We start from the raw sequence: 13638 nt of genomic DNA on the forward strand, positions 1-13638 counted from the left end.
ACTCTTGGCTTTTTTATTTCTGTTTCCCATCATGATCTACATTGGTCCATCCACATGAATACCCATATGGAAGTTTCTCTGAGAGTCCAGCTTATATACATCAGATCTTTTTAGATGACAGTCTTATTGACTCCTAGACTGCAAAGCTGAGGGTCCATTAACACTGCCGAGTGGGCTCACAAGAGGGCAGCATGGCACTTAAAACAATTTATCCTGAACCACTTGAATGAGGTGCATGTAGCACTTTATTCATTATATTTGTATATATATCTTAATATTGTCACGGTCAATATTTTTTGATTATTAACCACTTCTCGACCGGCGCACGCCAATTTACTTCACCAGAATGGCACAGGCAGACATATTGGCGTACAGGTACGTCCATTTTTATATGCTGCCCTGCCATCACGTGCGCGTACGGACCCCCGTGAGATCAGTCGCGGGTCCCCCGGACTCCATCACAGCGGGGATACCCGCGATCGTCTCACGGGGTGGCTGAACGGGGAGATGCCGTTGTGAACAGCAGCTCCCCATTCTGCCTAGCAACAAGCAAAGCTGATCTCTGCTCCATGTGATTGGAGCAGAGAGCAGTGTTCACTAACACAAAGCCCAGCCCCCCACAGTTAGCAACATGCCCCTAGGAACACTTAACCCCTACACTGCCACCCCTGGTTAACCCCTTCACTGTCATTTACACAGGAATCACTGCATTTGTATAGCACCGATTGGTCCCAAAAATGTCTGTGTCCGCCATAATGTTGCAGTCACAATAAAAAAATCGCTGATCACCGCCATTACTAGTAAAAAAATAAATAAAAAAAATGTATAAAAATGCCATAAACCTATCCCCTTTTTTGTAAACGCTATAACTTTTGCGCAAACCAATCGCTTATTGCGATTTTTTTTTCTTGCTTACCAAAAATATGTAGAATACGTATTGGCCTAAACTGAGGGAAATTTTTTTTTTTAGATATTTTTGAGGGGTATTTATTATAACAAAAAGGAAAAAACTGTTTTCTTTTTCAAAATTGTCGCTCTATTTTTGTTTATAGCGCAAGAAATAAAAACTGCGGGGGTAATCAAATACCACCAAAAGAAAGCTCTATTTGTGGGGGGGGGGGGGGGGGGGGAAGGACGTCAATTTTGCTTGGGAGCCACGCCGCACGACCTCGCAATTGTCAGTTAAAGCGTCACAGTGCCGAATCACAAAAAGTGGTCTGGTCTTAAGCCAGCAAAATGGTCCGGTCTGAAAGTGGTTAAGTTGATGATCAATATTCTGCCAGCGCTGTTAAATAATAAACTGCAGCAGCTATTACAAAGGTGCTAGAACCTTAAAAAAAATTAAGGCATGAATTACTCACTATTCCATTTAGCAATACGCATTTGGTTTACCAGTGTCCATTCACCTGGAGATTAAGTATAATCCAGCACGTAATGAATATCAACTCTGTGTCCCATGATGTATGAAAAAAAAAAAATGATCTTAACTTGTAAACTCCAAGTGCCAAAAATAGCCTCGGTCCTTAAGTGGTAATAGTCACGTTATTAATCAATACAGATTTTCAGGGTTTTTCGCCAATTGGGATATTTGTCGAAATTAGTAAAAAAAAAAAAAAAAGAATTCAGAACTAACTAATCACACATGTCTATCATTGGCCATCAGTGCCACCTTATAAGTGTGGCCTCATCACTGCACATCAGTGAAGGAAAAAAATAAAAATTGCTAAGTTTTATAACTAAGAATTTATTTTTTATTTTTTCAAAATGTTGTCTTTTGTTTAGCGATAAAAATTTAATTTGGGTATAGTATGGCGTAACCACACAATTATTATTCAAAGTGCGACACCACTAAAAGCTGAAAATTAGCCTGGGCAGGAAGGGGGTGAAAGTGCCTGGTAGGCAATTGGCTAAAAGGAAAAATTGTGTGTTTTTAGTGCCTTTGATTTATTATAGTAATTTGTAACTTTTAACTTACTTTATTGTATTTAACAAACATTATGAGATTGGTCACTAGAGGGAGCACGCAGCGACTTTGGAATCTCTCCAACTCTGCTTAACAGCTGTTGAGAAAAGACATTAGCCACACAGGGAGTGTATTGTTTTAAACCAGTCTTCCTACAAAGTGTTCCTAATCGTAGGCTTGCATTGTGAGGAGCAGTGAAGCACATCCATTGTGTGGTACTACAATGCAGGAAGCACCACCTACATACATAATGAACAAATGTATCCATTTCCACATACATGTATAATTACAGACTATACACAAAGAAATGTTTCTGGAAGCATTAACACGCATGGATATGATCATTTATAGCAAGCTGATCTCTTAAAGGTAATGCTGAAAAAAAACAAAAAAAAAACAAACATACGTCGAAAAAGACTACACACTCATTTTAAATGTAAGCTATTTGTTTTTCCCTTGTTTCTGATGCTTTTTATTTTCTATTTTCTCATAGAGGCAGGGTTTTTCTCTTGTTATTGCCATATAATGTTGCTGTACATTTTTTGTGTCCATAATGTAAAATGTTTTTATGCATTTGCACTATTTTATAGACTATTGTAAATTTTTATTTTTTATATATATATATATATATATATATATATATATATATATATATATGTATATGGCGCTGTGGGAGATGCATCTTATAAATGAATAACAATTTTGCAAGTGCTTTGTCTCATGGTAACGTTAAGACTCAAATATCCTTCAAGGCCCTTGGTGATAAATTTCCTAGGCCTGTTATGCTGAAGTGACACCTTAACAAGTGTAGATCTATTGCTGTAACTCTTGATAAAAACCGCTTGTTGAAAATGTATTAAAGGATAAGTACACTTAGTGCAATTATCCTATTTTGCACCCCCTTCCAACACTTTCATAAGAGATTATACTTACCTGCAGCCCTCTAGGGACTTTACTAGGCAACCTTTTTACAGCCATGAAGCTCCTGCTCAGAATCTTTACTAGTAGCTAAACCAAAAAGTGAATGTATTCTAGCCTACAAGGCCTTCGATATGGTGACTTTTTTTATTCCCTTTATTATTACCTGATGATCCCACAATTAAAATCCCTTCTGTTACTGGGTGAAAACGCTCATTCCTCCCCTGTATCTGTGGAGAGAGCCATGGCTGCCATATAGGCAAACATGTCAGTCTTTGTTCATCCTCATTACATGGCAGCCTTTATGTCAGAGCCTTTTGAGGATGGACAGACAAGACAGAAGTTCCATCTTTTAACCACTTACCATCCAGACCAATTCTGACATTTCTCTCCTACATGTAAAATGTATCTTTTTTGCTAGAAAATTGCATAGAACCCCAAAAATTTTTTTTAGCAAAGACCCTAGAGAATATAATTTGCGCAGCAATTTTTCCAAACACTTTTAAAAAAAATTTAAGTTAGCCCAATTTTTTTTTGCATAATGTGAAAGATGATATGCCTAGTAAATAGATACGTGGAATGGCACCCAACTTAGGCATGTAAAAATCCCCATAGGCAACGCTTTACCGATTACATGTTTTGCGTTACATTGGAGGTTTAGGTCTAGAATTATTGCTCTCATTCGAACGTTCGTAGCAATACCTCACGTGTGTGGCTTGAACACAGTTTTCGCATGCGAGCACACGTGGACAAGGGTGCTTCAAATATTTTTTTTTTTTTTATTGTAAATTTTCTTAGTTTAACACTTTAAAAAAAATGTTTTCGAGCACTTATTACTATTAAAAGGAATATAAACATCCCTTGTAATAAGAATATGGCATGATCGGTCCTCTACAGTGAGATTTGGGGTCAGCAAGACTCCGCCTCTAGGCTGGGAAAAAAAAAAAACGAACGATCACAGCTTCCCAGCTGAGGCACCACGATTCATTTGAATGCAGAGGCCGGGCTTGACGTCATAACATCACACCCGGTCTCCGAACGATCATAGAGACTTTAGCAACCATTGGGTCAGCCGAGAATTTCTCTATGGTCACCATCCGGGGTCGGTGGATAACGTCTCCAACTCACAAATGGAAGAGGTGAGTCGGTAGAAGCACCGGAGGGTGGGTGTCCCCTCTCGCTGCCCGTAAGAATGATCAAGCGGCAGAACAGCGACTATGATTATTCTTATGGTGTAGGGCAGGGATATGCAATTGGTGGACCTCCAGCTGTTGCAAAACTACAAGTCCCATCATGCCTCTGGGTGCCATGCTTGTGGCTGTCAGTCTTAATTGCATATCCCTGGTGTAGGGAATCGCCGGCACTAAAAGATGATATCTGAATGATGTCTGTAGCTGCAGACATCATTCAGATATACCCCCGCAAAAAAAACAAAAAAACGTCCCTAGACGTATCTTGGGCAGGAAGTGGTTAAGAGACTGAGCACCCAGGTCACTGTGAGCAACCGATCACTAAAATATGTTTATTCTATTGATGGTTTTAAGCCACTATGTTGCAAATGCCTCCTCAGAAGGTAAATAGATTAGTTTGACAAGAAAGATTCTTTAGGAATACATGCCGATTACTGGTAACGATACCGTTGTCATTGCTAAAATCTTGTATATAGTCCCTTATCCCCTCCAAGAGCTTGCATACTATTGATGTTGGGCTAACTGGAATAATTCCCAGGGATGTATTTTGGCCCTTTTTTTAAATATTGGTGCTACATTGGCTTTTCTCCAATCAGCTGATACCATTCCAGTCAGTAGACTAAAAAATTAGGAACAATGGTCTGGCAATTACATGACTGAGTTCCTTAGGAACCCTCGGGTGCAAGCAATCTGGTCCCAGTGACTTATTGTTACGTTTAAGTATTTCTTTTTTTATCCTCTGTTGGTCATGAGGATATATAATTTACTATATAAACTTTATTCTCTGGTTGATTATTTGATATCGGTACATCTGGAAACATCTGGAAAACCCCCTAACAGGACTTTAATGGCCCAAGTAGTAGTACACAGAGTATGTAAAAGGAGTATACAAAATTTATTGAAAAAAAATTAAAATTTGAATCAATAGGTGGCAATCATATGCTAGACATCCGAATCCCAGATATGGCAAAAAACACAGAACAAAACTTGAGAGGTCCAGGGACTACTGTGATAGGGTCACCACGGCAAACCACACAGACCCCTGCCATGTTTCAGGAAGCTCCTTCAGGGATGTTAGAAACAAAATTGCTTTTATTGTTAAAGACAAATCTATAACATGTGCAGAAAAACACACCGGACAGCCACATCCCAATGAACCCATTGATGCAGCCAATCAGATCGTTGTTGGGATATGGCTGTCTGGCTTTTACAAAATCACTTTGTGGCATGTACTTGCATAGACCCAGCCCATCGGCCAACCATACCACCCCTCTCCTCTTTGTACCTAATGTGCTGGGATGAACAGTGAGCCCGGACTGCTAAAGGTTTCGGTCAGGAAGGAGTAAGTTGACCTGAAGAAGTGAGGGCACATTGCCAAAGTTAATCTCTCGGGTCTCATTAGTTGAAGTGGACTCACTGCTTGGGGTTGCAATATTGTGCTGGTCTCGCAGAGCGTCGGCCCCATGCATAGTGTCTGAAGCTACAGCAAATGGAGACCTCAGTGATAAAGGCGTGCCCCTCATTATGCAGAATTTATATAGTACCAACAGTTTACGCAGCCCTTTACAATATAAAAGGGGACAGTACTATTACAGAAGGAATAAGAGCCCTGCTCATTGAGCTTGCAATCTAAAGGTGTTGATGTTGTACTATGTAATATGGTGTATACCGTGCCTTGAAAAGGTATTCATGCCCCTTGAAATTTTCCACATTTTGTCAGTTTACAAAGACTTGAGAATTGCTGTTTGCAGATGCTCCCCATCCAATCTGACAGAGCTTGAGAAATTTAATGGGTAAAAAAAAAAAAAAAAAATCACTGTCCTAGATGTGTATAGCTGGTAGAGACATCCCAAAAACATTTGCAGCAATAATTGGAGCAAAAGGTGGTTCTACAAAGTATTGACTCGGGGGTGCTGAATATAAATGCATGCCACACTTTTCAGATATTTGTAAACTATGTTTAAAACCATTTATTATTTTCCTTCCACTTCACCATTATGTGCCACTTTGTGTTGGTCTATCACATAAAACACCAATAAAATATATTTAAGTTTTTGGGTGTAACGTGACAATGTGGAAAATGTCAAGGGGTGTGAATACTTTTTCAAGGCACTGTATATGGCCTGGGTAACGGACCCTCCTATATCTGAGCTTTCTGGACAACACTTGCAGGATTCTGAGCATCAGAGGAATGTGCTGGAAGGGGCAGTTGCCTTAAGGCTGCATTCACACTACAGCGTTTTAAATCCCGGGCAGATTTGCCACAGATCTGCCCGCAATTTCACAGCGCCGAGGCGTGAATGACAACACATGACTTGCATTCTAGATGCCATTCATTTGAATGACACCTCAAATCGCAGTGTGGGTCTGCCATAATTGTCACGCAATAAAACATGCTGCAATCATGGGACGCATGTTACCCAAAAATAGTTCAGAAGCTACTTTGGGGTGACATGCATCTCGCGATCACAGCATGTTTTATCACGCAGCAGACCTGCCCCGCTATTTGAGGTATTATTCAAATGAATGGCATCTCAAATGCAAGTCCTGTAATTTGTCATTCACACATCCGTGCTGTCAAATTGGGGGCAGATCCGTGGCAAATCTGCCTGCGATTCAAAACTCTGTAGTGTTTATGCTGCCTAACAATCTGACACGTGGGGAGTGGACACCCCTCAAGTGCAGTTATCTTAGGAGCATAAGCATACATGCGTAATGCAATGGACAATGAACAGCTCATGAGTCTTTAGATTTTTATTAAAAAAAAAAAAAAATTAAATGGAGGCCAAGCGTAGGTAGCATTCTGGGCATTCAGAAGATTACAAGTTGGAGGGGGATGTTGGGAAGGTCACACTGTGAAGACTTCAGAGGTACAGGGTTGTAGGTTAGTATGGTCTTTCAAAAAAAAAAAAAAAATAAGCATTGAGGACACAATGAAGTTTAGAAAATGATCACTGTACCCATCAGTGATTCCCATACTTTAATCAGTCAAGTTCCACCATCAAAGCGCTAACTGAAAACTGTAATCTTCTCTCACAAAAACAACTTCAATGCTACTTTAGATTTTGTGGCAACCATAGGGACGCCACTACTGATAAAGCAACTTTATTTTATATAGCGCCTTTAAAAGGTAGCTTCTCAAAGTTCTTTACAAGGACAAGAGAAACAAAAAACACAAGAAATATACAGGATAAAACAAAAGGGGTAAAAAAATAAAATTATGTGAAAGGTTGTCTAAAGACATTTTTTTTTTTTTGATTAGATTTGAATGAGTTTAGAGAAAGTGACAGACGATCTTTGGAAGTGAATTCCAGAATTTTGGGGCATATCAGGAGAAGGCTCTGTCTTCCATCAAGTGTAGGAGGGGGGCACTCAGAAGACCAATATTTGTGGAGTGGAGGTAACAAGGGGGAAGTTTAGACAGATATTGGGGTACCAATCCATGAAGAGCCTTGTAGGTGAGCAAGAGGATCTTGAAGTCTATATTTTATCTCTTAAATTAAAACAGTTCCAGTCTGCAAGCTTCTTTTAATAACCACTGGCAGATGTCCCTTAAATTGACATTCCTACCTACAGAGGCCTCTAGCATAAATCCTGAGTGCCACAGAGTAAGGACATTTACCACCGGTGCAGCGATGGGACTCCCATACTGGTGTACAGATTAAAGGTGCACAGATCTAGAAATTACTTCAATACAATTCATGATTAACATGTTGTACATAATTGACAGTGTTGTCTAATGAGAAAGTGGATTATTATGGACGTTTTTAGTAAGGGAGGCATTTGTGCCATTGTTGTGTTTAAGTAAAGATGCGTGACATTAAGTATGCAACTTCTGGCTGCAGTATTAGATCTGTTGGTATGTTTATTATACTTTGACTTTACCTTTCACTTTGGGTTGCCTTTAGTAGATTCCAGGCAATGGTTGGATCACCTAAGCTTGAGCCTAGAGAATTTAGAACCTAAAGAGTGCTTTCAAATAACGCTTCTATTGATTTGCAGGCTGCATTGTTATCGAACCTGATATGTATTACAAAGGGCATGAAGCAACATGAGCTTGCAAACTTGTGTTTTGCAGAACATCTTATACAAGCCAGAACAGTAGTCGAGGACAGAGAGAAGATTTCTCCTTGCATTGTAATTGTGTAATTAGTGATTAAGCACAATAGCCTGTTATTGTGAGTCCAGTCATGACCATCAACTTCTTTTCCAGCTCCCTGTGGAACAATGCCGACACTCCTTACAGATCCCCGCAATTATTCCAGAGGTCCACAGATACATTTTCTTCAGCTCTCGCGGTTTTGGGATGATTCTGGCCCTGGTGAGCTTGTAATGTCTGCAATTCTAACATGCAAAGAAACCGTAAATATGAGATATCATCACTCCATCTGGCTTATTGCTTGTCAAAAGATCGCAGCATACAGCCGCCTATAGCTGCTGAGACTAATCACTGTATTCTGACAGATGGGAAACCTCCCACTGTCAGAATACAACAGTGGGAGAGATTGCCCCCCCCCCCATCGGCACAGCATTGATGGGAGAAATCAAGCAATTCTCTTTCAACCCGTGGTTAAAGAAAAAAAAAAAGTGTAATGTATGGCTTGCTTTACAGAGGAACTCTGCTGGCCATTTCCAGAAGAACCAATAATAAAAAATAAATAAAAAAAATGCAGATTAACTATTAGTTCCATTGCTTAAGCCCTGAGCAGATGAGGTCTGCCGTCATCTTAAAATTATAGACATAGCAGGAATGCTTTGGTTTAGAGAGCAATTGTTCCAAGGTTGGATTTGACCTACGTGTCCCAACACCATATCTTGTGTCCATCAGAAAATGTTCTAAAATATTGCATCTGATAATGTAATTTTGCATCCAGGGAACACTTAGAAACATCACCTTAACCTAGTCAAAAAGTAAATCAAGTGGCTGCAGCTAAGTACAGTGCATCCGTAAAGTATTCACAGCACTTCACTTTCACATTTTCTTATGTTTCAGCCTTATTTCAAAATGGATTGAGTTCATTATTTTCCTAAAAATTCTACAAATATCCCATAATGACAACATGAAAGAAAATTGTTTGAATTTTTCCGTATTTATTAAAAATAACAAAAAAATCCCATGTACTCGAGTATTCACAGCCTTTGCTTCAATACTTTGTTGAAGCACCTTTGCCACCAATTACAGCCTCAAGTCTTTTTGAGTATGATGCTACGAGCTTGGCACACCTATTTTTGGGCAGTTTCTCCCATTCTTCTTTGCAGGACCTCTCAAGTTCCATCAGGTTGGATAGAGAGTGTCGGTGCTCAGCCATTTTCAGATCTCTCCAGTAATGTTCAATTGAGTTCAAGCCTGGCTGGTCCACTCAAGGACATTAGCAGAGTTATTCCTTTGTTATCTTGGCTGTGTATTTGGGGTCATTGTCCTGTTGGAAGCAAAAACCTTCAACACAGTCTGAGGCCCAGAGCACTCTGGAGCAAGTTTTCATCAAGGATGTCTCTGTACATTGCTGCATTCATCCCCCCCCCCCCCCCCCCCAATAATCCTAACTAGTCTCCCAGTTCCTGTCGCTGAAAAAAAACATCCCCACAGCATGATGCTGCCACCACCATGCTTCACTGTAGTGATGGTATAGGCCAGGTTGTTTCCTCCAAATATGACACTTACCATTTAGGTCAAAGAGTTCATTCTGTGTCATCAGACCAGAGAATTTGGTTTCTCATGGTCTGAGACCTTCAGGTGCCTCTTGGCAAATGCCAGGTGGGCCGTTATGTGCCTTTTTACTGAGGAGTGGCTTCCATCTGGCCACTCTACCATACAGGCCTGACTAGTGGAAGGCTGCAGAGATAGTTCTGGAAAGTTCTCCTCTCTCCACAGAGAAACCCTAGAGCTCTGTCAAGAGTGACCATAAGGTTCTTTGTCATCTCTCTGACTAAGGCCCTTTTCTCTCCAATCACTCAGTTTGGTTGAGCACCCCACTCTAGGAAGAGTCCTAGTGGTTCCAATCTTCTTACATTTATGGATGATGGAGGCTGCTGTGCTCATTGGGACCTTTAATGCTGCACACATTTTTTTGTACCCTTCCCCAGATCTGTGCCTCAATACAAGCCTATCTAGGGGGTCTACAGACAATTCCATGTACTTCAAGGCTTGGTTTGTGCTCTGATATGCACTGTTAACTGTGGGACTTTTTATAAACAGGCGTGTGCCTTTCTAAATCATGTTCGATAAACTAAATTTATCACAGGCGGACTTCCAAGTTGTAGAAACATCTCAAGGGTGATCAGTGGAAACAGGATGCACCTGAGCTCAATTTTAAGTGGCATAGCAAAGGCTGTAAATACTTATGTACATGTGATTTTTTTTTTTTTTATAAATTTGGAGATTACAAACTTCTTTCACATTGTCATTATGGAGTATTTTTTGCAGAATTTTGACGAAAATAAAAAAAAATTTTAACATAAGATTTTATTCAATTTGTACACTACATGTCAGAACAGTGGTACAATCTCAATAGTGATTATTATGGCAGTTTACAGCGGTAAAGCAAGAAGAGTATTCAGAGAGAAAAGTCAAATCTGGGTTAAGTAGCATATAAACATATCGGGTTACAACATACATTCAGGCAGTGTTTGTCAAGCCAGAATTGCATTCATAGAGTAAGATCCGTGGACTATACATCATCACGGGCGGGATACCATCATCTATACCAAACACAAGTCATCCCCATGTAACTTAAAAGGGCAGACAGAGTCCTCGGCCCTCCCAAATTGTTAATGAAATTCTTACACCATCTTGAAATTCTTGAAATTCAAATTCTTGAAATTTTTACACCGTCCGGAGCTTAGTGACTAAGGAAGTGGTCTCTCTTTGGTCCAGGGGCCCCATATCTTATCAAATTTTTTGGGGCAGTTTCTTCCTAGGTATGTCAATTTATAGAGCGGTAAGGCCGCATCAATCAAGGCTCTCCATTGAGAAACCGTTGGGGGACTAGGGTCCTGCCATTTGATTAGGATAGCTTTCCTAGCATAGAAGGCTGAATAGAATACAAATAGTTTTTTAGCCTGCGAGGCTGGAAGCGTGTCTACAATTCCCAATAAAAGGGGTAGTGGATCACAGGGGACATCCAATCGGCCTATAGAGCTGATCTCCGATGCCACCCCTCTCCAGAAGGCTTGTAAGTACACACAGTACCATACAATATGGAAGAACGTGCCAGAAGTCAAGCCGCATTTAGGCACATACCAGTTCTCTTAGGGTAAATTCTGGCCAAACGATCCGGGGAGTAGTAAGCTCGGTGAATAAACCTAAGCTGGGTGTAGCTGTCTCTAGAGGATATCATGAGGGGTAGATATTGCTGGACACCCTCCTTCCAATCCTCCTCCGCTAATTCTGGTATATCCCGCTGCCATCTGGAGAACAGACGGGAGACAACAGATGTACCAATACTATTTAGAACAGCATATAGGGTCGACAGCGTTTTCTTTTCATTCGAGAGGGCCAGAATGGTCTCCACAGGGGTCGCCTCCAGAGCGATAGCACATGGAAACTGTGCGCGATAGGCACGCCGGAGCTGGATGTACCTAAAAAAACATGGAGTTAGGTAGCCCATGTCTACGTTTGAGTTCATCATATGTAAGCAACCCCTGTGGGGAGGAGACATCCGCCAAGGTTTTGATACCACTCCGGGCCCACAACATCGGGTCCGAAATGGTTTGAAAGTGGGGCAGCCGCGGGTTCCCCCACAGCGGAGTATCAGGGGACCAACTGTGTGGTTTCCCTATTCTGGCCTTGACTACATCCCAAACCCTCAGCGTGGTCCGCATCGAGGGAGTAACCCCAGGATTGGACCTAGGGCCTCTGTGGACCAAATTCTGGAGTGCGGAATAAGAGCCCAGGAGTGCCGCCTCAAGGGTAGCCGCAGGGTTTGCCGGCTCAGCCGACAGCCACCGCCGCACCGTTACCAAGACTACAGCCCAGTAGTATTTCACAAAGCACGGTAAAGCCAAACCCCCTAAAGAGAGCGGAAGCTGAAGCGTGCTCTGCGCTATCCTCGGGGTGCCGCCATTCCAGATAAAGGAAATAATCAAACTATTTAACTTCCGAAAGAAAGCCTGGGGAATATGCACTGGAGTTTGCCGAAACAAATAGGTGAACTTGGGCAGGACCGTCATCATAATCAGGTTAACTCTGCCCACTGGCGAAAGAGGCAAAGTCCTCCAACCTGAGCACTGTCACGTCAGTGAAGACAGAACTGGGTCAAGGTTAAGGGGTATGAATCGGGGCAGGTCTCTGTGGATTATTACCCCCAAATATTTAAACTGGGTGACCAGCTGAAGTGGGGCGCTAATCGGGAGCCCAGCATCCGAAGGGTGAAGAGCAAACAGGACAGACTTGTCCCAGTTTACTCTGACCCCTGAGTACCTGCCAAAGTTATCGATAAGGGAGAGGGCCTCCTCCAGTGACGTGGACACCTCCCAGAGGTACAAAAGGGTGTCATCAGCATAAAGGGAAATTCTCTCCTCCACAGGACCCAAGGGGATGCCACGGATCGCCAAAGAAGATCTAATCATGATGGCCATTGGTTCTATAGCCAATGCAAAAAGCACCGGAGAGAGCAGGCATCCCTGTCGAGTACCCCCGCGGAGGAGAAAAGGGGGAGAGATGACAAAACCAGTGCGCACTCGTGCCCTAGGGGTACCGTAGATAGCCTTCACCCAGGAAACAAATCTGGGGCCAAAGCGGAGCAGAACCCCCCAAAGATACTCCCACTCGACAGAATCGAATGCTTTTTCAGCATCCAGGGAGGCCACTGCATCCGCTGGGGCCAAGTGGGCATCGGATACCAGAACCGTGTATAACCTCCGAAGATTGATATCCGTACCCTTGCCTGGCATAAAACCCGACTGGTCCTCGTGGACCAGGGTAAGGATAACCTCATTTAATCTCCGATGAACGCCAGGGGAGCACCGCATCCGGGGCCCGGGTGGAGACAAATATCACTCTGCGCCCCCCCCAGCACCAGCCTAGAGGCCCAAACCGCCAACAGCAACCACTGCCAACGGTGGGGGTCCCACCAGAGAAAGGTACCACTGCAAAACCATTCCAACACGTACAGTAATGTAAAATAAAACAACCCAAACCCCCCCCCCCCTCCCCCCACCCTGCACTGCCATTGGGGAACTCTGAGTGCCCATTCCCAAAACCAAAACTCAGCTCAACCGGAGCAAATCGGGTAGAACTCCTGCGGGGGCGCAGGGAGAACTAAGAGGGGTAGCCCGAGGTGGAGTTGTGAGCAGAAAGATGCACGGTCGCTGTCGTCCCCGCGGCACCAACCCCAGCCCGGGAGACCAAGAATAGAAAACCAGCATAGACAGACTAATGAATCAGGATCTCTTGACCGAGGTCAAGGGCACATACTTAAAAACAGTACATTGAATTAAGGCATAAAACAGTGACTGCAGCATATCACTCCATTTGCATGAAGACTCTGTTGTCGCTAAGCATCCCCCCCCACCACCCCCCAACAGTGTCCAGGACCCCAACTGGGCAATGAGTCCATACAGCTCCTA

The 13638-nt window shown here is 42.5% G+C and overlaps 1 protein-coding gene across 2 annotated transcripts in view; it reads left to right on the forward strand.

The window, feature by feature from the left end:
- The window catches only part of TMEM268 (transmembrane protein 268), a 133237-nt gene that overhangs the window by 84719 nt on the left and 34880 nt on the right, over positions 1-13638 (forward strand). For both annotated transcript variants that reach the window (XM_077479046.1, XM_077479045.1), the window contains exon 4: positions 8285-8392. In XM_077479046.1, coding sequence (XP_077335172.1) covers positions 8285-8392 — 108 coding nt within the window. The remainder of the gene's footprint in view (positions 1-8284; positions 8393-13638) is intronic.

Source organism: Lithobates pipiens, unplaced genomic scaffold, assembly GCF_037356315.1.
Source record: "Lithobates pipiens isolate NorthernLeopardFrog02 unplaced genomic scaffold, aLitPip1_a1.2 Scaffold_1, whole genome shotgun sequence".
Lineage (NCBI taxonomy): Eukaryota > Metazoa > Chordata > Amphibia > Anura > Ranidae > Lithobates > Lithobates pipiens.